Source organism: Drosophila obscura, unplaced genomic scaffold, assembly GCF_018151105.1.
Source record: "Drosophila obscura isolate BZ-5 IFL unplaced genomic scaffold, ASM1815110v1 contig_97, whole genome shotgun sequence".
Classification (NCBI taxonomy): domain Eukaryota; kingdom Metazoa; phylum Arthropoda; class Insecta; order Diptera; family Drosophilidae; genus Drosophila; species Drosophila obscura.
Genome location: NW_024542891.1, coordinates 270,927 through 295,606, shown reverse-complemented (window position 1 = coordinate 295,606; position 24,680 = coordinate 270,927). Strand labels below are relative to the sequence as shown.

At 43.8% G+C, this 24,680-nt stretch overlaps 2 protein-coding genes, 1 long non-coding RNA gene and 1 other non-coding gene across 8 annotated transcripts; 3 read left to right on the top strand and 1 right to left on the bottom strand.

Annotated features, from left to right (window-relative positions):
- The first annotated feature begins 10,318 nt into the window (after positions 1-10,318).
- On the top strand, positions 10,319-11,448 carry LOC121405493. The gene is made up of 2 exons (XR_005968601.1): positions 10,319-10,616; positions 10,682-11,448. It is a non-coding gene; the product is annotated as an uncharacterized LOC121405493 (long non-coding RNA).
- A 5,071-nt stretch (positions 11,449-16,519) lies between these two features.
- On the bottom strand, positions 16,520-16,685 carry LOC121405506. The gene has a single exon (XR_005968610.1). It is a non-coding gene; the product is annotated as a U1 spliceosomal RNA (small nuclear RNA).
- A 2,259-nt stretch (positions 16,686-18,944) lies between these two features.
- On the top strand, positions 18,945-20,424 carry LOC111080725. 2 transcript variants are annotated; one of them, XM_022376519.2, is made up of 3 exons: positions 18,945-19,568; positions 19,634-19,738; positions 19,802-20,424. In XM_022376519.2, the coding sequence occupies exons 1-3, from the start codon at positions 19,164-19,166 to the stop codon at positions 20,261-20,263; spliced, it is 972 nt and encodes a 323-aa protein (XP_022232211.2). In that variant the 5' UTR covers positions 18,945-19,163; the 3' UTR covers positions 20,264-20,424. The 2 variants fall into 2 exon arrangements, with proteins under 2 accessions (XP_022232211.2, XP_022232212.2); XM_022376520.2 differs by having other exon boundaries at positions 18,945-19,572; positions 19,802-19,894.
- A 59-nt stretch (positions 20,425-20,483) lies between these two features.
- LOC121405505 (homeobox protein cut-like) lies at positions 20,484-22,472 on the top strand. Of its 4 annotated transcripts, none has more exons than XM_041596249.1 (3): positions 20,484-20,695; positions 20,824-21,099; positions 21,202-22,472. In XM_041596249.1, exon 3 carries the CDS (start codon positions 21,409-21,411, stop codon positions 21,883-21,885), a length of 477 nt encoding a protein of 158 aa, XP_041452183.1. In that variant the 5' UTR covers positions 20,484-20,695; positions 20,824-21,099; positions 21,202-21,408; the 3' UTR covers positions 21,886-22,472. The 4 variants fall into 3 exon arrangements, with proteins under 4 accessions (XP_041452183.1, XP_041452181.1, XP_041452184.1 ...); XM_041596248.1 differs by having other exon boundaries at positions 20,501-20,517; positions 20,606-20,695; positions 20,824-22,472; XM_041596247.1 differs by having other exon boundaries at positions 20,824-22,472.
- The last annotated feature ends 2,208 nt before the right edge of the window (positions 22,473-24,680 follow it).

Sequence of the window (24,680 nt, the reverse complement as noted above, 5' to 3'; positions counted from 1 at the left end):
CGCATGAAGAAGATCATTTAAGCTCGTGCCGTTCGAAGAAGGGCTGGACGCGTTGAATACCACGCGGACTTTCGTGGTAGTGCTCTCCGGCTTGATTACCGCATGGAGCGGGAGATAATAATTGGCAGACTCGTTAGTGGACGGAAGGCCGGCGAAAATCCTCCAGCTGAACCCTCCCAGAGGGTGCCGGCTGGGCAATGGGCACTGCATTATCCCGGATCGGGTAATGCATTGCCGCTTGCTCTGTCCGGGGTAATGCAGTGTCTAGCCAAGGCCAGGTCCAGGTCGTCCCGACCGAAAATTTGGGGGAACCATGGCCATGGCTGGAGGTGCCTGGCGGGTAGGCATAAAACGCTAGGGGGTGGTGCCCCCGAAAAATATTAACCAGCATGGACCCTCTGGGCCAACAATGGAGCGGACGAAGGATAAAGCAAGGGTTGGGATGTCAACCCAAACGTCGGTGGAAAGCGTGGCTGCTACCACCGGCGGGCACGGGGAGGAGCAATCCTCTCTGCGTGTCGCCAGCGGCCACACCTCTGATAGGACGGGAGCAGGTCATATCAGTTGCAATGCTACTGCCACAAAAAGGACTCACTCCAAGTTGAGCCGCACAGGTGCCGTGGTCGATACAGACTCGGACCTGGAGAGCGTGCTCTCGGTAACCAAGACGGAGGAAGACAGCCTTCTCCGCTCCCCGGAACCAGGTTCCAGCTCCCTGCGTAGGGAAGGGCCGAAGCGTTCCAAGGAGGGGTTGAAGGCGAAGGCACATTACAAAGCGGCCCTCAAGATCATGGGACGGCTCCAGGGCAGGAAGGACCTCTCTAAGGAGGAGAAGGCCAAAATGACCTGGGCCGAGCAACAGATAAAAGAGGGACGGCTGCAGATGCCGCAGATGAAGGCATCGACGGAGGGATTTGCCAACAACGTGGAGGAGAGTCTCCACCAAAAGGCAACGCTCGACCGAGAGTGCCATCAAGGACACTCCGGTGAGCAAGCGGCAACGCGGGCCAAGGTGGCAGGCCCCACACCCAAACAGGCGAAGCGACCCCAAAAAGCGAAGGTCAGTGAGGTGACCAAACGACACTTAATCGTGGCACTGATTGACCGGAGCGAAGAAAACGGCAAAATAACGGCGGCGCGGTGGAAGACGGTGCACGCGCGGCTCGTGGATGCGCTGTTCGCTAGAATGGAGGAGGACCCAACGGCCCCCATGCCCACGTTCGATGGTGCAGGGTGGCTTAACGGGGTAAAAATACTTAAATGTATTGACGACCCCACACTCAAATGGCTGACGCAAACGGTCTGCCAACTGGAAGCGTTGTGGGAGGGGTCCAAGCTGGAGGTGGTGGACAGGGAGCTAATCCCGTCCATACCAAAGGCAAAGGTACTCTTCCCCATCGTACTCCAAGGGGACCGTGCGCTGAAGCTGCTACAGCGGCAGAACCCTGATGTGCCAACGGCGAACTGGAGGATTCTGCATATCGAGAGCCCACTACCCAATGAGGTGGACCAGAGTGCGATCATCCAGATCAGCAAGGAGGCAGAGGACCTGCTGTACCCAAGATTCGGGAAGATGGCGTGGGGGATGGGCAGTGTGTACCTGCGGCTGAAAAAGCGCCACCCCGAGGACAAAGATGCGCACACTCTGCAGGCGGGCGAGGTGGAGAAGGACCTTGGTCTGGACACCATCGTGGAGGCCGCACAGGGTCTTGTGCTGGACTCGGAGGAGGAGGGGGAGGACGGTGACCTGACGGTAGTAGTCAACCCGTCGAGTGGAGCTGAGCCAGACGCACATGGTGAGTGTGCTGCAGCTCAACCTCCACAAGAGTAAAATTGCGTCGGCGGAGCTCCTCTTTGCCATGGAGCAAGGGCCCGCCGACATAGCCTTAGTATAGGAGCCATGGGTTGCCTCAGGCAATGCTGTGGCCGGGCTAAAGTCCTCAAATTTTAACGTATTCTATACACCATCGGTAAGCAGGAACAGAACCGCCGTACTCGTACGGAAGGGAATCCATGCTCACCTTATGTCTCATTACAGCACTGACGATCTGACCGTGGTGATGCTAGAAAGCAAGGAAAGGCGCCTGATGGTAGCCTCCTGCTACATGGCACACGACAGGCCGGCTCCACCTGAAGAGTTGAGGCATCTAGTGGCGGAATCCAGCCCGAAGGACCAGCAACTTCTCGTCGGTACTGACGCAAACGCACATAACAACGTGTGGGGAAGCCCCGACTTCAACGATAGAGGTGAGTCGCTCCTAGACTTCATACTATCAACTAACCTAGAAGTAGCAAACGTACGAGAGGAATACACCCTTGTAGGTCCCACCTCTTCAAACGTGCTAGATTTAACACTCGTAGCGGGAACAAGTACTTTGGTATCTGGCTAGAGAGTCCTTGAAAGACCATCCTTCTCAGACCACAAGTACATCCAGTTTAAGTGCGAATTTGAACACTCTCCGAAGATAACTGTCAATAGAAACCCCCGGAACACAAACTGGAAAAAGTTTAAAAAGACAGTTACCTTGAAGCTCGCGAATCGTCCGGACACAGTGAAATCCCCGGAAGACATAGAAACGTCCCTAGAGACCCTATCCAAGGAACTACTGGATGCGTACCACGCATCGTGCCCACCCTCGAAAACGAAAAAGAGGACCAAACCACTCTGGTGGAACCGGGACCTATCGCTCCAAAGAAACAACCTCAAAGAATTCTTCAAAATCGCCAAACAGGCGAGCGATGAGATGATCAATGAGGAATATAAAATCCTACTCAGGGAGTACAAGAAGGAAATACGAAGGGCACAAAGAAAATCGTGGAGGAACTTCTGCTCCAATATCGAGAAAGTCCCAGAAACAGCTAGACTTCGGAAGCTGCTATCAAAGCAACCCACCATACAGAGTCAGCTGAAACGAGAAGATGGACAGTGGACTGAGGGCAGTGAAGAAGCCCTAACAGCACTAATGGAAGCTCACTTCCCAGGATGCACCGAGGTTGCCGACGCTACAACGCATCAGGACCTAGCAACTGAGGAAGAGCATCCCCAACAGGTCTCATATCGTCTAAGAAAATCCACTGGGCTATAGACTCCTTTGCGGGTACAAAAGCACCTGGACTAGACGGTATATTCCCAGCCATGCTACAGGTGACCAAAGACGTGATCACCCCATGGCTCTCTGAAATATACTCAGCTTGCCTGAGCACGGGCTATATCCCTATTCAATGGCGGACCTCGAGGATTGTCTTCCTTCCAAAGGCAGGAAAGTGCAGCCATATGAGCCCCAAGGATTACAGACCGATAAGCCTCACCTCCTTTCTACTCAAAACACTAGAAAAGCTGCTGTATCTACACATCAGGAATGATGTAGGGAGACTGATGTCAACCAACCAGCATGCCTACACCAAAGGGAAATCGGTAGAGACGGCACTGCACTCGCTAGTAGCCACCATCGAGAGAGCCCTCCATAATAAAAAGTATGCTCTAGGAGTGTTCGTAGACATATCCGGAGCATTCAACAACGTCACTACGAGCGCTATTATGGACCGCCTAGAAGCGACCAATACACATCCCGCAATCAACCTCTGGATAAAGAACCTTCTAAGTTGCAGACGGGTGCAATCAGAGTGGGGCACCGCTTCCATGGTGAGGGGGGCGCATAGAGGCACACCACAAGGTGGGGTCCTGTCGCCCCTCCTGTGGAACCTGGTGGTCGACGACCTAATAAAGATATTCGAAAGGAGAGCCCCAAAAATAACAGCTTATGCTGATGACATAAGCATAATTATTACGGGAGTATGTCCATCGACTCTAAGCTCCATAATGGAATCAACACTCAGGGAGATATGTGAGTGGGCGGGAAAAGTAGGACTCAGTATCAACGCGGACAAGACGGACCTCATTCTCTTCACCAAGAGATACAAGGTACCGGCATGGATCCCCCCGAAAATTGAAAAAACCAGGCTGACCCCGAAAACACAAGTCAAATACCTCGGTATAGTACTGGACAGCAAGCTGGCGTGGAGACCCAATGTTTTGGAAAGGGTGAAGAAGGCCACCATTGCGCTATATGCATCCAAGAAGATGCTCAGCAGCACATGGGGCCTGTCACCTGCTCTAATGCACTGGATCTACATCTCGGTGGTGCTACCGACTCTGCTGTACGGAGTCTTAGTGTGGTGGCAAGCGACAGAAAAGAAGACGTACAATAAGCTTATGGAAAGGACCCAGCGGCAGGCACTGCTCTGCATTACGGGGGCGCTGAGGTCAACCCCAACAAAAGCTCTCGAAACCATAATCGGAATCGACCCCCTGGACATCCACGCTCAACTGACTGCAGGAAAGGCGGCACAACGCTTAGTAGCATCAGGCAATATGTCTCTACAAGGATTCGGGCACAGTTCGATTGGCCGAGACATGACCAGTATATCTGACTACATGATCCCCCAAACTGGCCTGGATGTAAAAACAACCTCATACATGGGACCCGACGATTGGAAAAGGGGTCGGGACCAGACTCAACACCTCAACATCTATACTGACGGCTCCAAGATGGAAGGAGGAGTAGGAGCAGGCATATACTGTACAGACCCTGAGATAAGGCTGTCCTATAAGCTACCGGACCAATGCAGCATATTCCAGGCGGAAGTCTTCGCCATACGGAAAGCGGCAGAGGCTGCTCAGTCTACGGATCGTCCACACGACGTGATCAACCTGTTCGTGGACAGCCAGGCGGCGATAAGATCCATGCAGTCGTCGGCGGTCAGTTCCAGAAATGTCAGCCAATACCTACTGCACCTACCACGGAAGGACTGTAGGATGCTAATAGGTATACTCACAGGTCATTGCCTGGCTGCAGCACATGCAGTCAAACTAGGCATCACCAACAGTGACAAGTGTAGGAAATGTGATGAATCTGGGGCTATCGAAACCCTGGAACATCTAATCTGCCAATGCCCGGCCCTCTCAAGGGCAAGAAACAAACATCTTGGCAGCCCGGTACTGGCATCGCTGGAAGATGCATCCAAGAGGACGCCAGCGGAACTCCTTGCCTTTGCAAAACTCTCCTCGATCCTCATGGATTTCGAAACCGCGTAAAACACTCAGAAGGTCCATACGCACCAATCCGGACAACTAAGGGCCATATTGGCCTATGCGTGGCCCCGTGAGGGCCGTCCGGGACAACCTATACCTATACCTAGTGGACGGAACCTCTGTCATATGATCGAGATCTAAATATTCCTGGATCACAGAGTTCTTGAAATGGAACGTTTCTCTTTAGCCGATTCTCATTTCGGAGAAACTGAGCTAGGGCAATGGACCTTGAATGCCCCAGGCCTGACCCACAATGATCGGGGTCACGAAACGGCAGTGTTACCACGTACTTTCCGCTTGACGTTCTTGACGTGGTTCGAAGAAAATTTCTTTCGTAATAGGAGTCCAAATCTCCTGCTACCTTGATAGGTAGATCCTCCACTTCCCAAAACAAGTTTGTCCAATCGAGCATCGCGGACGTGGGAAATTTGGGTGGAGAAAGATGCAATCTGGTCTGGAACAGCACTTGGCACTGGACCGGTAAGCACCCACCCAAAGATGGTTTGCTGTCCGAGGAGGGAACCACAGATGTCGGTCCGTGAGCCGCTTAACAGTATGGACGGAAGGATGTCGGCTCCGATCAGAACGTCTATCTGTGAGCTCTCATAAAATGTAGGGTCTGCTAAAGGCAGGTTCGGCAAGTCTCGCAACGCGCTCTGCGGGATCGGATATGAAGGGAGATTGCCGGCTATGTCTGGCAGGACGTAGGCCGTGGCGTTTAACTGTACGCTCGGCGTATTCAGGGAGCGAATGGACAAATCACAGAGTTTCTTGGATTGAGCTGCTACAGTCTGATTTAGGCCTGAAACCTGGGCCTGAATAAGGCGGAATGGCAACTGGATGATATTAAAGAGACGTTCCGTAATGAACGTCGCCTCGGAGCCCGAGTCGATCAGAGCGCGGGCACGGAAATTTGTGGTGGCGGGCTCCACAAGTGAAACAACTGTGGGCGCTTTGGCATTCCCGGAGCTGATGACCTCTAGCGAAACAGTTCAAGCACAGCTGCCTTTTTTTAATGCAGCTGGCTCGTGCATCCACGGTCATTTGTAGGAAGTGCGGACACAGTCGGATCGGATGGTTCTCTTTGGAACAGAGATCACACGTTCTTCTGTTCGGACTCACTTGTGTCTGGAAGGAGTGAAACTTCCTTGGCACGGGACTACCATGAGACCGGAACGGATTAAAGTTGCTTCCGGAGGGCTGCGGATTCAAGGAACCTTTGGACGATGGTAGGGTCAGATTGCCTTTGAAAGTGGACGGGTCGCTCTCCATGGCCTCTAGCGTCAAATAGCGCTGAGTGAGGAAGGCGTCGATTTCCGTCCATGGAGGCACATCCTTCTTGTCTGTGACGGACGCTTCCCACAAAGACCGGGTCAACTTCGGCAACTTGGAGGCACAAATAGTAACGAAGAGGCTATCCCAGTTGTCGGTGCAGACCTTGGAGTGAGCAAGGGCGGTGAGGACCCCTTGCATTGTGCTTTGAAGCTCTTTCAAAGCTCGACTGGTCTCGCACTCGACGCGGGGCAAAAAGAGCAAAATATTTATCTGGTTGGTCACCAGGAGCCGATTATTTTCATAACGGTTTCGCAGGGCCGACCACGCCGACTCGAAACCATCGTTTGTGAGCGGGGACTTCTCGACTATGGCCTTCGGATCGCCACTTGTCTTCGCGGTGAGATGGTACAACTTCTCTACCGGAGACAGCCTAGAATTATTTATATAAATTGCAGTAAATAAATCTCGAAAAGTAGGCCAACGGACGTAATCTCCTGCGAAGACCTCGATGTCGCAGGGAGGCAGTCGGCAGCCGCCCTGCTAGGTTTGCGGTGCAGACGGATGGACTGCTGTTTGGGCCAGCTGAGCATTGAGGTCAGCGAGGCACTGCTCAAATACCACATAGCACTCGCCGTACTTCTCTCGGATGTCTTCTTGGACCCTTGGGTCCTCGTCAACCATCACTGCGGAGCAAGCTTTATATTCCGCCTGGACATCCGCCCACATACTCAGAATTTGTCCTCGGCGAACCTCGGAAAGAGATGCGGATGGAGCGGAAGTGATGCGCGCTTCCAAAGAAGACAGCCGGCCAATGGCGGCGGCTAATTTTGCTCGTGCAGTAGTGGTGGCGGGTTGAGCCATTGTGATGGAAGGTCTCGAGCTGACGGGACTATTACCGAAAGAGCTGGTTGGATCGTCTTGGATCCGAGCTGGCACCTTGAGAGTGACGGGAGACGGGAAGAGAACCGACTTGGTCCTGGGCTGGGCTGGGCTGCTACTGGCTGCTCTGGGAGTGACTAGCGACTTGATCTTTTGAGTGGGGGTAGTTCATGAGGCGGAAGAGGTGCGTAGCCGACCAGTGGAGAGGTCGCAGCAAAAAGCCCTTTGCTGTCCTTGTAACCCGTTGGCATACTACTCACACGCAGAGGTTGGATGTGAAGTCGGATGCGGAATCCGCGAAAGAACAGAAAAAAAACTAAGCTGGGCTGGGCACCACACGAGAAGGCACTAAATCCCTTCAACACACAAAAAGAACCCACTGCTGGAGGAATGGAAAGGAAAGGGCCTCGCGCGATGTTGGACAACAATTTTTAATACCAACTCGAATTATTTGTGGCAGCTCTGGATCGAGGTTCCCAAACAATGGGTGGATCAAATTGATACACGCCGAGGAGAGGAACGGTCACACTGGCTGTGGCAATATTTGAAAAAATGATTGTTAGTGCGGCTTTCCCTCCGTTTACCCTTTTGACGGACCTTTGCAGTGGGCAACTAATCTTCCTTATCTAGTGCGGATGGATTGTGGACGGAATTGGTCGATTTCTTGCTCCCCTTGTTATGCCGTGGAGGTGGTAGGGCCGATAGGATACACGAGCACGAGGATCGGAGCCAAGAAACTAACTGCTACTGGTGTGGCGGAGACTATCGGAACGAATATGCAACAAAAACAATAATTCCTTATACAGTCGTCTGTTAGTGGAAGCGGAACAAACATAGGACTATTTATTTTTTGGATAATTCGGCAGCTTGAATTTATTTCTTGTCTTAAATTTGGTGTTCGTGATACCGATAGTTTTTCTTAAATTTTGTCCCTCGGACATACAATTCGACAATTGGCACGAAAAAAATGCGAAATCGCTGCGGAAATGCGCTGTGCCTGGGTGGAGGATAATTTGTTACGGAATTGGAGATAATATCACGTATTGCTGGAACGCGTAAACTGCTCGGAACCGCAGATTTTTATTGTTAAATGTATGTGGATATGAGCGGAATGTATGTGTGGGACGCGGTATTTAAATACGGAGTGTGGTATTTTTATACCCGTACTCAAAAAAGAGTTAAGGGGTATATTAGATTTGTGGTAAAAGTGGATGTGTGCAACGCAGAGAAGGAAACGTTTCCGACCCCATAAAGTATATATATTATTGATCAGCATCAATAGCCGAGTCGATATAGCCATGTCTGTCTGTCCGTCCGTCCGTCCGTCTGTCCGTCTGTCCGTCTGTCCGTCTTGATGAGCGCCTGGATCTCAGAGACTATAAGAGCTAGAGAAACCAAATTTGGTTTCCAGACTCATGTGATATCACACTGCTACAAGTGTATTTCAAAATTTCGCCCCGCCCCCTTCCCGCCCACACAAAGGACGAAAATCTGTGGCTGGCACAGTTTTAAAGATACGATAAAACTAAAAACGCAGTATCGTAGAGAATGCCCATATCTACCAGATTGCCAAATCTGAATCAGATCGGATCATAATTATAGCCAGAATGAAGAAATTCATTTTCAGTTGCATCCCCTGCCCCCTCCATCAAACGACAACGCAACTCATTTTCCTTCTCGCTCGCACACTCTGCCGCGTTCAGTGCGCGAGCAACCCCTAGCGGAGGAGATGTAGAATATGAATGGAACATGTACAATCTACATGTTAGATGTAGAATAGACATTGTATATGTAGATGTAGATATCAGATGTAGCTAAAAAATTTAAAATGTAAAATTTTTTTTTTTTTTTAATTCTATAAAATCATAAGCTTAAAAATGTATATACTGACTGAGTACGGGTATAAGTAGAGTCGTGTCCGCAGAAACGACTCACACGTTCCTTCTCGTTGTATGTGCGTTATGCTATTTTTATAGGCTGTTTACATTGGGGCTGCGTCATGCTTCTTTGCGTCTTGCCGGAGACGCAGTTTTTTTTTACATAGGTTAAGCATAGGGCCCTAGTGGTGGCAAAAAGTTGCGTCAGTTTCTGATTCATGTGCGTCTATTCGATATATTCGATTGCTTTTGCTCATTTTTGGGATTTTCTGCCTATCAGCGCAACTATCAGCACTAATTACAACAAAAAATTGTAGATCAAAAATCAAATTTTGGCGCTAAAAATGTATGATTGTGCAAAAAGGTGAAAATATAAATAAAGTCATTAAATAAAATACTTGAAACTGATTGTATTATTATCATTTGAAATTTTTCTGACCCCCTGATGCCATTAAGACACTGCTGGAGACGAACTTCGGTGGTTTTCATAATTTGAAGAAGAACTCCCACAAACTCTACAATGAAATTTCTGAAAATAATATTTAAATATGAGAATCAATTCTTTTTTGTCCATTTTCCTGATGTCTTGCTTAATTCTGTTGATTTTCAAAAATTTGTGCATCTTTCCTTGTCATCAAACACCCAAATCCAAATTCAAGACGCACGTCTTCCAATGTAAACGCCTTTTCTGCTTCATTGCGTCTATGCCGATATCCATAGCAGACGCGCCCAGTGTAAAAAGGCTATTATGTACATATATAGTTGGTAATATGGATCCATCGATATAGATATAGATCGATCTATTGCAGCCAACTATGGAAATAAATATGTGTATATAGATGTCGGAATAAAAACACTTAATAATTGTTGGGGTGGGTTTTTATTCTGTTAACAGTAGACCAAAACTTCGTAAACGATATCGCAAACGTGAGTTACGCGAAACTCAAACGGGTAAAACTATCGAATTCAGATCCAAAAACGATAAGAAAATGAATCACTAGTCGCTCAGTTTGTGGCAGTGAAAGTTTCTCTTTCGGTAGCTCGCAGAAGGTATCGTTTGCGGACCTTTTATAATATCTTTTGCGAGCCTTTTATGCTATCATTTACGATACGATTTTTGTTAAAATATCAAATTGAATATAGTATATTCAATGTTATCGATATTAGTAACAAAAACATTATATCTTAATGAATAATAATTTGTCTTTTTCTTAATATCGATATACGGTCACACTTGTATAATATCGTTCTCTTCTTCTTCTGACTTCTGAGCTGTGTGGACGTATTGAGAAAGAATTATATTTTTATATTATTGACGACAAGCGCAGTGCTAATAAAAGACAAAATACGAATAAATACAAACATAAAAGGAAACCTTACATTCTGTTTAATATATGTATATACTACTGGAAGGCTGAAACCAAAGGATGCACAAGATATACACGGATTAAATATTCGACTCACGTTTTGTTTACTGAAAATTATTTCAATAGGTTATGGGCCCAGCCTACCATTTCAGATAAGTACAATATTTCATATATTTTTTTGTTAATAACAGAATGGAAAAGGCAAAAAGAAATATTAAACCATTCGACGGGGAAAAGTACGCAATTTGGAAATTTCGCATAAGGGCATTATTGAGCGAAAACGATACCATAAAAGGGATTGATGAAGTTTGTGATGGTGCATCCGATGTATGGAAAAAGCTTGAAATATCAGCCAAGAATACAATAATTGAATATTTAAGTGATTCCTTTTTGAGTTTTGCCACAAGTGAATGTAGTGCTAAAGAAATATTTGCAAATTTAGATAAAATTTATGAGAGAAAAAGTTTAGCCAGCCAATTGTCTCTCAGAAAACAATTGCTGTCATTAAAATTAAAAGGCGAAATGGTATTAGTTAACCATTTTACAGTTTTTGACCTTATAACAGAGTTGATCGCATCTGGCGCAAAGCTGGACGAAATGGACAAGGTGAGCCATTTACTGCTGTCTCTACCTTCTTCTTATGATGGCGTCATTACTGCCATTGAAACATTAGCAGAAAATAATTTGACTTTAGCATTCGTTAAAAATAGACTTTTAGATCACGAAATAAAACTAAAACAGTCCTCAAAAGACACAAGTCTTAAAGTATTACATGCAGTGAATAAAGTTAATAAATTTAATAATTTTCAAAATAAAACAAATTTCCAAAATAAAATTCAGTTTAAGTCTAAAAACAAATTTAATAAATTAAAATGTTACCATTGTGGCAAGACTGGACATATCAAAAAGGATTGCTTTAAATACAAGAAAGAAATGGAAAACAATCAAGAAAGACAAGCGCAAATGGCACAAGGCCAAAATGAACCAGTTCGCAATTCCGGGTTCGCATTCATGTTAAAGCGTCATAATAACAATAGCAATAACGAAATTTCATTTTATTAGATTCGGTGCATCAGATCATATAATTAATAATGAAAGTCTTTTATCAAACGTCAATTCACTTGAATCGCCAATTAAAATTGCTGTAGCAAAATCAAACGAATATATTCCTGCTACAAAAGATGGGAACTATAAACCTAATTACTGATACAACGACCCCAATAACCCTACAAAATGTATTATTTTGTCCTGAAGTCACACAAATTTTAATATCTGTTAAGAAGATGCAAGATGCTGGCTTTACTGTTGTATTCCACCCAGGAGGTGTACTAGTAAGTAAAGAAGAAATTAATATTATGAATGCACATTATTTTGATAATGTTCCGTCTGTTAGGTTTACAATACCTAAGCAAGCATTTGCATCTAATAAAAATAAATTATAGCTTATGGCATGAGAGGTTGGGGCATATAAGCAAAGGCAAATTTCTAGAAATAAAACATAAAAATTTATTTGAGGATTCTTATATTTTAAACAATATTCAACCCAGTGAAGAGCTATGTGAGAGTTGTATTAAAGGAAAACAAGCAAGACTCCAGTTTGAAAAACTTAAAAATAAAGATCACATAAATAGGCCACTGTTTGTTATTCATTTCGGACGTGTGTGGTCCAATTTCACCAACAACAGTAGATAGAAAGAATTACTACGTTGTTTTTATTGACCAGTATACACATTACTGTGTTACGTACTTATTAACTTACAAGTCTGATGTGTTTGGTGTTTTAAAGATTTTATTTTAAAGGCTGAGGCACATTTTAATTTGAAAGTAGTAAATTTATACATAGATAATGGGCGAGAATATTTATCAAATGAAATGCGAGAATTTTGCGTAGAAAAAGGCATCAGCTAGCACTTGACAGTTCCACATACACCTCAGTTAAATGGTGTATCCGAAAGGATGATAAGAACAATTACAGAGAAAGCTCGTTCTCTGGTTATAGGGGCAGACCTTCAGAAAAGTTTCTGGGGTGAAGCTGTGCTGACAGCTACCTATCTAATAAATAGGAGCCCAAGTAATGCATTGAGAGAATGCATGAAGACACCATACGAAATGTGGCACAACAAAAAGCCGTGCTTGAAATACTTAAAGGTATTTGGTTCAACAGTATATGTCCATATTAAAATAAGGAAAAGAAAATTCGATGAAAAATCATGGAAAGGTATACTTGTTGGTTATGAATCAAATGGTTATAGAGTATGGAATGTGGAAACTGAAAAATTTGTAATAGCAAGAGATGTTATTGTTGACGAAACAAACATGTGTAAATCTAGAGCTGTTGTTGAAAATGCCATGCATCTTAATGATGAAGATGGTGAAAGTTTCAGTTTGGAAACTTTGGAAGAAAATTCTGATAAGTCAGAAAAACAGCCTAGTGGAGTTGGAATAAAGTTAGAGAATGCCGATCCAGAAGTCTCTGGTGATATTTTACCAAATGAAGGTAATGATAACGTAATGTTCCGTCTGTTAGGTTTACAATACCTAAGCAAGCATTTGCATCTAATAAAATAAATTATAGCTTATGGCATGAGAGGTTGGGGCATATAAGCAAAGGGCAAATTTCTAGAAATAAAACATAAAAATTTATTTGAGGATTCTTATATTTTAAACAATATTCAACCCAGTGAAGAGCTATGTGAGAGTTGTATTAAAGGAAAACAAGCAAGACTCCAGTTTGAAAAATTTAAAAATAAAGATCACATAAATAGGCCACTGTTTGTTATTCATTCGGACGTGTGTGGTCCAATTTCACCAACAACAGTAGATAGAAAGAATTACTACGTTGTTTTTATTGACCAGTATACACATTACTGTGTTACGTACTTATTAACTTACAAGTCTGATGTGTTTGGTGTTTTTAAAGATTTTATTTTAAAGGCTGAGGCACATTTTAATTTGAAAGTAGTAAATTTATACATAGATAATGGGCGAGAATATTTATCAAATGAAATGCGAGAATTTTGCGTAGAAAAAGGCATCAGCTAGCACTTGACAGTTCCACATACATCTCAGTTAAATGGTGTATCCGAAATGATGATAAGAACAATTACAGAGAAAGCTCGTTCTCTGGTTATAGGGGCAGACCTTCAGAAAAGTTTCTGGGGTGAAGCTGTGCTGACAGCTACCTATCTAATAAAAAGGAGCCCAAGTAATGCATTGAGAGAATGCATGAAGACACCATACGAAATGTGGCACAACAAAAAGCCGTGCTTGAAATACTTAAAGGTATTTGGTTCAACAGTATATGTCCATATTAAAATAAGGAAAAGAAAATTCGATGAAAAATCATGGAAAGGTATACTTGTTGGTTATGAATCAAATGGTTATAGAGTATGGAATGTGGAAACTGAAAAATTTGTAATAGCAAGAGATGTTATTGTTGACGAAACAAACATGTGTAAATCTAGAGCTGTTGTTGAAAATGCCATGCATCTTAATGATGAAGATGGTGAAAGTTTCAGTTTGGAAACTTTGGAAGAAAATTCTGATAAGTCAGAAAAACAGCCTAGTGAAGTTGGAGTAAAGTTAGAGGATGCCGATCCAGAAGTCTCTGGTGATATTTTACCAAATGAAGGTAATGATAACGTAATGTTGGACTCGCAGATAAATATTAGAAAAAGTGAAAGGTTAAAAGAGAAACCAAAAGTGTCAAGATTTAATAAATAATTGTGTAATGAATGCACAGACTTTATTGTATTCAACTCCCAATAAATTTGAGGAGATAAAATATAATAAAGATAGAGAACACTGGGAAGAAGCTGTTAAAGAAGAACTAAGCTCACATTTAATAAACAAAACATGGTCAATTGTTCAAAAGCCTGAAAACAAAAATATTGTGGATTGTAAATGGGTTTTTACAATTAAGCAGAATGAATTCGGTGAGCCAATAAAATATAAAGTAAGACTAGTAGCCGTTTACGCAAGAATATTTAATCGATTATAATGAGACTTTTGCTCCTGTAGCAAGAATCACAAGTTTTAGATTAATTATGTCTTTTTCTAATCAATATGACCTTGAAGTACATCACATGGATGTAAAAACAGCATTTTTGAATGGTATTTTAAAAGAAGAGATATACATGAAAATACCTGAAGGTCTAATAGCTAAAGAAAATCAAGTCTGTAAACTACATAAAGCAATTTATGGTCTCAAACAAGCTGCAAGGTGTTGGTTTGATATGTTTGAGAATGCATTAAAGGAAATAGGTTTTGTAAATTCATCTGTAGATCGTTGTATTTACCTTCTTGATAAAGGTGATATAACTACCAATATATATGTTCTTTTATATGTAGATGATTTAGTAATATCCACTAAAAGTTTAAAAACTATGAATGATTTTAAAACATATTTGATGAATCAATTTAGAATGACTGATTTAAAGGAAATAAAATTTTTCTTAGGAATCAAAGTCGATAGACATGATAGTCAAATAAGTTTAAGTCAAGTTGCATATATACAAAATATAATTTTAAAATTTAATATGGATAAATGCAATCCAGTAAACTGTCCTCTTCCAAGTAAATTAAATCATATAGCGTTAAACTCAGATGACAAGCGTGATGCTCCTTGTTCAAAATTTAATAGAATGTTTAATGTATGTAATGTTATGTACAAGACCAGACCTAAGCACTTCTGTAAATCTTTTAAGTCGCTATTGTGAAAAGAATAATAGTGAACTTTGGCAATGCTTAAAAAGAGTTTTAAGGTACCATAAAGGAACAATTGATTTGAAATTAACTTTTCAGAAAGCAGTACAAATAAATAATTATTTTATAGGCTATGTAGATTCAGACTGGGGTGGGAGTGAATTAGATAGAAGAAGCACAACTGGATACCTATTCAAAATGTTTGAATCTAACGTAATTTGTTGGAACACAAGAAAACAGAGTTCTGTAGCTGCTTCATCAACAGAAGCAGAATATATGGCTTTGTTTGAAGCTGTTCGAGAGGCTATTTGGCTAAAATCCTTGCTAGCAAGTTTAAAAATAGAATTAACAAATCCAATTAAGTTATATGAAGACAACCAAGGTTGCATAAGTATTGCCAATAACCCCTCATGTCATAAACGCTCCAAACATATAGATATAAAATATCATTTTACAAGGGAACAAGTTGAGAAGAATTTGATAAATCTTGTTTATATTCCAACAGATAAACAAATCGCAGACTTATTGACGAAGACATTGCCAGCACCACGATTCATTGAACTGAGAAATCAAATGGGTCTAATGAACTGAAGATGAAACACTTAATTGATCTCATGGAGAGACTACACAAATATTTTTTTTATTGCTTAATTTTTGAACTGATATAATTTTTTAACGTAATTTTAATTTGAAATGGTTTGATTAGGTTTTTATGGGTTTTCCCTAATCTTCGCAGCAAATGCTGGACTATATGTTAACTCACATAATAGCCTGCCTTGTTTTAACGTAAATATGTAACCAGTGATAAAGAATATAATATTTTTGAGGAGGTGTGTTAAAATATCAAATTGAATATAGTATATTCAATGTTATCGATATTAGTAACAAAAACATTATATTCTTAATGAATAATAATTTTTCTTTTTCTTAATATCGATATACGGTCACACTTGTATAATATCGTTCTCTTCTTCTTCTGACTTCTGAGCTGTGTGGACGTATTGAGAAAGAATTATATTTTTATATTATTGACGACAAGCGCAGTGCTAACAAAATACAAAATACGAATAAATACAAACATAAAAGGAAACCTTACATTCTGTTTAATATATGTATATACTACTGGAAGGCTGAAACCAAAGGATGCACAAGATATACACGGATTAAATATTCGACTCACGTTTTGTTTACTGCAAATTATTTCAACAATTTTAATATCATTAACAAGCCGAAAGTAATATTAAAAGTAGCCCACTATTAATATTAAAAGTAAATTAAAAATAATATTTTTTGTCTCGTATTTTGTTCGCATATTTATTATTTAAGTAGGGACGGCGCAAACGCTATTCCCGGCTATTAAAATGTACACAGACGAGTTATTCACATTAGGAATAATCGCAAAAGTCAACTCAGCCGACGTGCAATGACCAAGTCTCATTCCGGAGGAACACGCTAGTGATCACGGTTAACCTCTACGCCTCTGATCGGCATCGGGGTTTCCATGTCCTCACAGCTAGAAGCAGTTGGGAATTATAAACCTATCCTACTGCTACCCAAGAACACTGAATAATTTTAAGACTTGTCCAGTTTTCACTCATTTTTAATTCCGTTTGCGATAATTTTGCGCGACTTTAGTCGACGCTTGGTTTAAGTACAATAAATGCTCTTTTTCTAAGTCCGTCTGCGAACATTTGGCGATACTTTACCGGTAGCTAGCTATTTTCTCCGTTATGTTTTACTTTCTTGTCAATTTTTCACTAAATTGTAAGCCCGTTTGCGTAATTTTTGCGAATACTTAAACGTCCCATGCTTTTTGTCCGCTAAATGCTCTTTTTTGAGTCCGCTTGCGGACATTGAGCGAGGCTTCAGTAACAACTCACGGATTTTTATCATTTCTAAGTCCGTTTACGAACATTTTGCGATAGTTCCGCTTTACTATCGTCTTGTGGTCCACTGGGTGCTCTTGCGAATTGGAATGCACATATGTTTTAGTGAATTGGGGTACAGTTGGATTTTATTGAATATATTTAATTTTTCACAACTCATGCCCAGACAAAACGGAATGGAAGAACTACCGTAGCACTGGTATTTGGAGGCGACGGAACGGAGAACGGCCGGAATCGCCGATAATATGGCGTTGGCGAAAGAGAAGGAAGCACAGAGAAGGATATCACTTTATGCACAGATATGTATATAAGAATATATTTACATATATCGCGGAACTCGAACTTGGTGGGGAATAAATCAAAAACGCACTAGGAAACGATTTGGGAAGACGAAATCGTACTTATCTTCGGAACGTAGCGATGTAATCCACCGATGCTTGCAGGTTGGACTCCTCCTTATAGGGAAGGCGAAGATCCGGCTCGAAGGACCAATGTTTTGTAGGAGGGTGGATGTTGGTGGTTCCCACAGCCTGGATTCCGAATAAATAATAGTCGGGGGCGTCAAATATAATTGGCGTGTATTTGCTGGTACAAAGCTGAGGGTTGATGACGGTTGTGTAAAGGCGCGTAGGTGTCGAGAGACTGTTCTCTCCAGCTCGGCCTACGGCTAGCGCCCGTGATGGAGCGCAGAGTGGATCGCGTCCATCTGTAGATAACAGATATAGCAAAAAAATGTAAATTTTTTTTTTTTTATTCTAAAAAATCATAAGCTCAAAAATGTATATACTGACTGAGTACGGGTATAAGTAGAGTCGCGTCCCCAGAAGCGACTCACACGTTCCTTCTCGTTTTTTATGCATATCCATATAATACATTTTAAATTAAATTACATTTTTAAAATTGTATGTAAATTCAATAACATTTTTTTTTTGCAGTTTATTCATTATTATTGCTAACAATTTTGTATTTGAACAATAATTTGCGGGCTCTCCTCCCAAGAGGAATCGATGGCAAGCGCCAAGCAGGCGTGTCGCCAGGGAGGAATCTACAGCACGTAATGAACGGAGAAGCAGAACGAGGTTCATGCGGAGATCTCTCAACTGAAGGCAAAGTACGTCCACATCCAGCAGTCGATAGCGGAGCATCTGCGCCAAGATGGCACTGCAACAGAGTCTCCAAGCCACTCCTGTGTCCACATATGAATGAGTTTTGGGTACCTATGTACCCTATGTACCTATGGACAGGATCCTCTTGAGCTTTATGCCCCATTTGGACTCCTCGTAACTCGCTCCCCTGTTTGGCCAGGCAGGTGAAGCCAATCAGCAGCAGCAGTATCGATATGGCCTTGTCCCAGCAGGCGGCCATTCAAAATTCCCATTGTCACAGATTCGTATTGGTGTTTCCCTTCAGTTTTTCGATATCGATTCAGTCTCACGGCTTTTAGAAAAATTTTTTGATCAAAATTGCTTAATGAAAACATAAATTTTTTGGTTCCTGATCTCTCTCACATCACTTCTGCAGCGCAATGAGCAACGGGAGTCACGCACTGCCACCAAACGGCTATGGCGATCACGAGGGGTCGTCCCCCTGGCTCGGCTTCATGGACACGGATGCGATAGAGGACAACTTCACTGAGCACTATGGCGCTGAGGATGTGCGCGATGAGCTGCGCCAGATAATGGCGCGCTACAATGACGCTCTCCCAGGTGCCCAGGATGTCAATGCAGAGGTAAGCAGATGGCAGTCCCTGCCTCAGGATGACAACAATTCGGCAGCCTCACTGTCGGATACCGGCTCCGTGCTGACGCTTAACCTGTCGCCGGCCAGCACCAACATTGCCGAGCAGTATGAACGACAGGATCGTGATCGCGGGGAGGCCAGACGCCACCTGCACTCGGCACACAGCATATCGAGGGTGAACCTAAATGGGTTGCCGTCTGTATCCCATAATCTGCGGACCATTGACTCGTTACCCTATCTGCTGGCACGGCCACCCATAGCTGGCCATTTGCATGAAATAGTCAACGCGACGGACGCCAGATCCACCCACGCACGGCCCACCGTCGATAGATCGCCTCGCCACATGGGGCTGATGGGCAGACTGAACAAGGTGCGGCTGCTGGGCGAGCTGGTGGAAGTGGTGGAGTCCGTGCAGGGTGAGGAGGAGTTCTGTGAACAGCTCCACCGCCGACTGATGGAGTTCCGGCGAACGGGCTTTCGCGACATGGAGCCGCTGATCTTTGGCAGCGATGAGCAGGCCGAACTGGTGGGACAACCACTGGAGCGATACCACTTCGCGGAGGCCATTGCCTACCTGGACCAGAATATGCGCCTGGACAGGGATCTCTATCAGCTGGCTGAGGACTCCCTCAAGCGGTTCAAGAACCAACGGGCCGTGATGTGCACGCGGGCCAGTGAGGCACAGAACAAGTTCTATGATCTGCTCGATAAGCTCGTTGAGGGCGAGAATTGCAGCGATATGAACATTGTAAGTATGTTGTCCAGTCGCTTCCACCCGTATATACTACATATATGCTATCCCATCCTCCGCAGAGGGTACGCAGCGAGCTGCACGAGTTGTCTGGGGCCCGAAAATGTCTGCGCAGGGTGGTTAATCAGATGATAATCCATCCCCTCTCGGAGCGAACCTACAGCGAGGTGAGTCCAGTCCACATGTCCACACCCTCCAGCTCTAGCTGATCCGCAACGTACCCTTTCCAGACGATGCGTATGATCAAGTGCCTGGTGGCCAAGCTCTGCGTCCTAATGCCATTCCACATACCGTGCACCATCCGCTGGGGACTGATCCGCAACGAGGAAGTTACCCACCTAAATGACTCGCTAACCGACGAGCTGTCGTGCCTGCAGCTGGAACTCTATCGCCAGCGGGAGCAAGTCTTTCTCGATCGCAGCATCGAGCAGGAACGAATCAGCGGCCATCTGCTGGAGCTGCACGTTGGCAACGCCAAAGTCCCGGAGGAAGAACATCCACGTCCACAGGTCACAGGGGTATCGGAATGGTATCATCTCGTGCTCAGCATGTCTCTGACTCGGGCTATGGCACGGACAGAGACTCGGACAGCAGCTCCACCACGGACCAGAGGCGCAGCGTCGACCAGCGATCGGTCCAGCAGAGCGTGGGCGAGACGGCGACTCGCCGTCAGAACTTCTTGGACTGCATGAGGCGCTACAAGGAGCTCGGCTTGCATCTCTACCCATTCGACGTCAACCGTCGTAGGACCGAACTGGGACTGCCCAACATAATTTCGGAATCGGATGATGCGTCGTCCGGCACACAGCCGCCCATAGAATATGAAGGCATTGGCGATGTGGTAGATTGGCCCACACCAAATAATCAAACTAGTTCTTTCCCCCCCAAGCTCTCGTCGATCCGCCCTCCCGACGACACTGAGCGGACCGTCAGTTTTAGTGACGAGGTAATCTACGGTGATCCATACTGATCCCAGCCAGCGTTCGGGTGTTCAAATTCCCAGTATAGATACCAAAAAAAAAATATATTTTTAGAGATAAAAGACTCTTCCAACTTCCATCTCTGGGGCTTAGGCTCGGTTGCCTGCGTGTCTGTTGTCTTAGCGCACAAACCAACTAAAATATGTAAGTAAATTTTCAATTCTTCTTAAATGAAAAAAAATTATCGATTTTATTGAGTTTAAAACGATGATTATAACGATGATTATAAGCTAATTTTTTATATATTCTTCCTCACGTCTGTGGACTCCTAGGTCTTATCGTAATTTTCACAAAAGTCAGTGATATTCGGTAATCAAACGGAACCCAATGCCCCCAATGCAGCAGCAGCACATGGCCTCCGAGTAGCGCGACGCTGTGGTGGCCGCCGCCCAGCAGCAGCACCAACAGCACCAGCAGCAGCGGGAGCAGCGCAAACGGGAGCGCGAACAGCAGCAGCGACTCCGCCACGAAGATCTCGCCCAGGACAAGATGGCGCGACTCTACCAGGAGCTGATAGCCCGCACACCACGCGAGGGAGCCTTCCTCATGTGAGTAACAACCAGATGAACCCAGTGTCTCTGCGGGGAACAAGGGAACAATCTCTGAAGCACATGTTGCCCACCGTATACGAGATGGCCGCCCTCACCCAGGACCTGGACACGCACGACATCACCACCAAGATCAAGGAGGCGCTGCTGGCGAACAACATCGGGCAGAAGATCTTCGGCGAGGCGGTGCTGGGCCTGTCGGAGGGCTCCGTGTCGGAGCTGCTCAGCAAACCGAAGCCCTGGCACATGCTCTCGATCAAGGGCCGGAACCGTTCATCCGGATGCAGCTGTGGCTGAGCGACGCCAATAATGTGGAGCGGCTGCAGCTGCTCAAGAACGAGTGGCGGGAGCCGAGCAAGCGGCGCCGCAGCACCGGCCCCAATTAGCAGGACAACAGCAGCGACACCTCCAGCAACGACGCTCCGTGGGCGGTGCACCGCCCAGCAAGAAGCAGCGCGTCCTCTTCTCCGAGTAGCAGAAGGAGGCGCTGCGGCTGGCGTTCGCCAGCGACAACGAGTCGCTGGAGGGCAGCTGCAGCAGCTGCAGCAGCAGCTGGATGGTGGCCTCGACTGCGAGGCGGAGAAGAAGCTGAAGGTGATCAACGAGGAGAAGCTGCGTCTGGTGCGCGTCAGCCGCCTAAGCAGCAACGGCGCCCCCGGCCAGGTTGACGCCGAGGAATCGTCAGCGGCCTGTGTCGCCGCCACAGGAGGAGCTGCTGGCAGCGGGGCTGTGGCAGCTGCCCAGGCGGTAGCCAGTGTCGCGCCAGCAGCCGCGTGGAACTACTAGGACAGTGCAATGATCAACGATATAGAGGCAGAGGCAGATGCAGTTGGCGATGGAGACGACCGTTTACTTTTGATTAAGTTTGGATGTTTAGACCTAGACGTAGACCTAGACCTAGACCCAGGACTCGCCTCGAGCGAGCTAGATATATCGATATATACATAGCACCTAGAACGTAGCAAACTCTATATATATATTTTTTTTTTTGTTTTTTTTTCTAAATCATATTACGTACAATATAATACAATACAATACCTATGGGACTTAGGATAGGATAGCCTTAGGTCTGGTTGCCCCGGAGTTGTAATAATTGTAGCTAAAAGTTTAGAGACGCTATGCGAGGAGCGCAAAAGTATTAAAACCGGATATGCCGTTCTGTACATAGACTCCTCGCGAGGCATGATCTTTCTTTCGTTATTTCGTTCTTCCTTCGTACTCCACCAGATCCTCCTGATACCCCTGAGTCCTGGACTTGTTAAACTATCTTTTGATCTCAAGCAAAAACACATACACACCACACACACACACACACACACAAAACGAATGGAGAAACGAGAAGCGATAAAGCAGAAGCAAAAGCAAATAAGAAACGAAAACCCAAAGTAAAAGATAGTTGAAAGCAAGGAAAATGCTGCGCGGAAAATGTTTGCCCCTTTCCACATTTTTTTTTTCTTTTTAATATATAGATATATAAATATATTTGTTGAATCAAAGTTCATTGAGAACGAGAAGGAACGTGTGAGTCGCTTCTGGGGACGCGACTCTACTTATACCCGTACTCAGTCAGTATATACATTTTTGAGCTTATGATTTTTAAGAATTTTAGAAAAAAAAAATTTTTTACATTTTACATTTTTTTGCTACATATGATATCTACATCTACATATACAATGTATATTCTACATCTAACATGTAGACTGTACATGTTCCAATTATATTCTACATCTCCTCCGCTAGGGGTTGCTCGCGCACTGAACGCGGCAGAGTGTGCGAGCGAGAAGGAAAATGAGTTGTGATATCGTTTGCAGGAGGGCGGGCAGGGGAAGCAACAGAAAATTAATTTCTTCATTCTGGCTATAATTATGATCCGATCTGATTCAGATTTGGCAATCTGGTAGATATGGGCATTCTCTACGATACTACGTTTTTAGTTTTATCGTATCTTTAAAATTGTGCCTGCCACAGATTTTCGTCCTTTGTGGGGGCGGAAGGAGGCGGGGCGAAATTTTGAAATACACTTGTAGCAGTGTGATATCACATGAGTCTGGAAACGAAATTTGGTTACCCTAACTCTTATAGTCTCTGAGATCCAGGCGCTCAACAAGACGGACGGACGGACGGACGGACGGACGGACAGACAGACATGGCCATATCGACTCGGCTATTGATGCTGATCAAGAATATATATATACTTTATGGGGTCGGAAACGTTTCCTTCTCTGCGTTACACACATCCACTTTTACCACAAATCTAATATACCCCTTAACTCTTTTTTGAGTACGGGTATAAAAAGGCCAGAGAAACGTGAGGAAAGATATAGTAAAGAAGAGAAGCGACGCGATGCGATGCGAGAGCAAAACGAAACGTAAAATATATAACAATAAATTTTGTAAATTTTGAATTTACATAAAAATCACACAAACACACACACTCACACCACCACACACACACAATGATAAAAAAAATTGAATAATTCATAATTATAGCAAAAGTAAAACCGCAAAATGCACTAAATTATTATTTATAATCTACTTACTCTATAAATAATTAATGCATAAAAACATACATATACACATATATATAGACATATATGAATATATGAAAAATCATATGCGTAGAGGGAGAATCGAGGAGTTTATCAACGTAGCCTAACGATAATTTAAATTCGCATTAAACTCTAGCATAAATACCAACAATTTCTTCTGTGACACTCAAATATTTCGAGATGGAAGCGTAAACAAAATACACACACACACACACACAGAAAAAAAAACTTTACAACTAAAACCGCATATCGTACTAAAGAAATTATATAAAAAAGAAAAAAAGCAAATTTAAAAAAAACACACAAAAAAACAACAACAAACAAACATAAAAACCCTAATCTAAGAGAGCCAGCACCTAAGTTTACAAAGTAATCGTAAAATTAAACAAATTTCAAAAATAAAAACCAAAAGCAAGAAAAAACCACAAAAAAACTATGAATCTGTTTTCCTAAAAACGAACAAGAACAACAAGAAAAAAAAAACCAATACAATTTTTAAGGAATATTGAATGCAACCTTTTTTGTCCTAGGCTAAATATTTAAGCGTAAAAATCAATTTCTCAAAACCAAAAATAACATATACAAAATAAAAGCAACAGCAAAACTAACTAAATTAAAGCTACACGAAAAGAAACATTTTTGCATAGGCCCGAAATTTGCCGCGTTATTATTATTATTATTATTATTATTTGTTAATGTGTGTGTGTGTGTGATTTGGTATGCATACGGTACATAAACCGTCTACAAATTTGTCGTCGCAACTAGAACTTAAACCAGTTGGACTGCGGAGAGGGTTTCCTACGTTTCTATGAAGACACGGCGACAGCCTCTGTTGATTGCAGTTGTAGAGAATGAGTGAACAGGCAGTGATGGTACTGTTTCTGATACTGATTTTATTCAACAAACTTAATTTCTATTTATAGGTAACAAAAGGTACAGAAAGTGCTGAGTCTAGTAAGAATATGGTAAAAGGGAATTGGAATTAATATTGAATTAATTTGGATTTAATATGATATTGTGTTATTGGGCAAT

Bases quoted from the DNA above. Each gene is read 5' to 3' on its own strand.
- LOC111080725 (XM_022376519.2), top strand. From the start codon at position 19,164: ATGGGGCTGATGGGCAGACTGAACAAGGTGCGGCTGCTGGGCGAGCTG. The intron at 19,569-19,633 runs GTAAGTATGTTG...CATCCTCCGCAG, and splicing joins ATTGCAGCGATATGAACATT to AGGGTACGCAGCGAGCTGCA. The intron at 19,739-19,801 runs GTGAGTCCAGTC...TACCCTTTCCAG, and splicing joins CGGAGCGAACCTACAGCGAG to ACGATGCGTATGATCAAGTG.
- LOC121405505 (XM_041596249.1), top strand. From the start codon at position 21,409: ATGTGGAGCGGCTGCAGCTGCTCAAGAACGAGTGGCGGGAGCCGAGCA.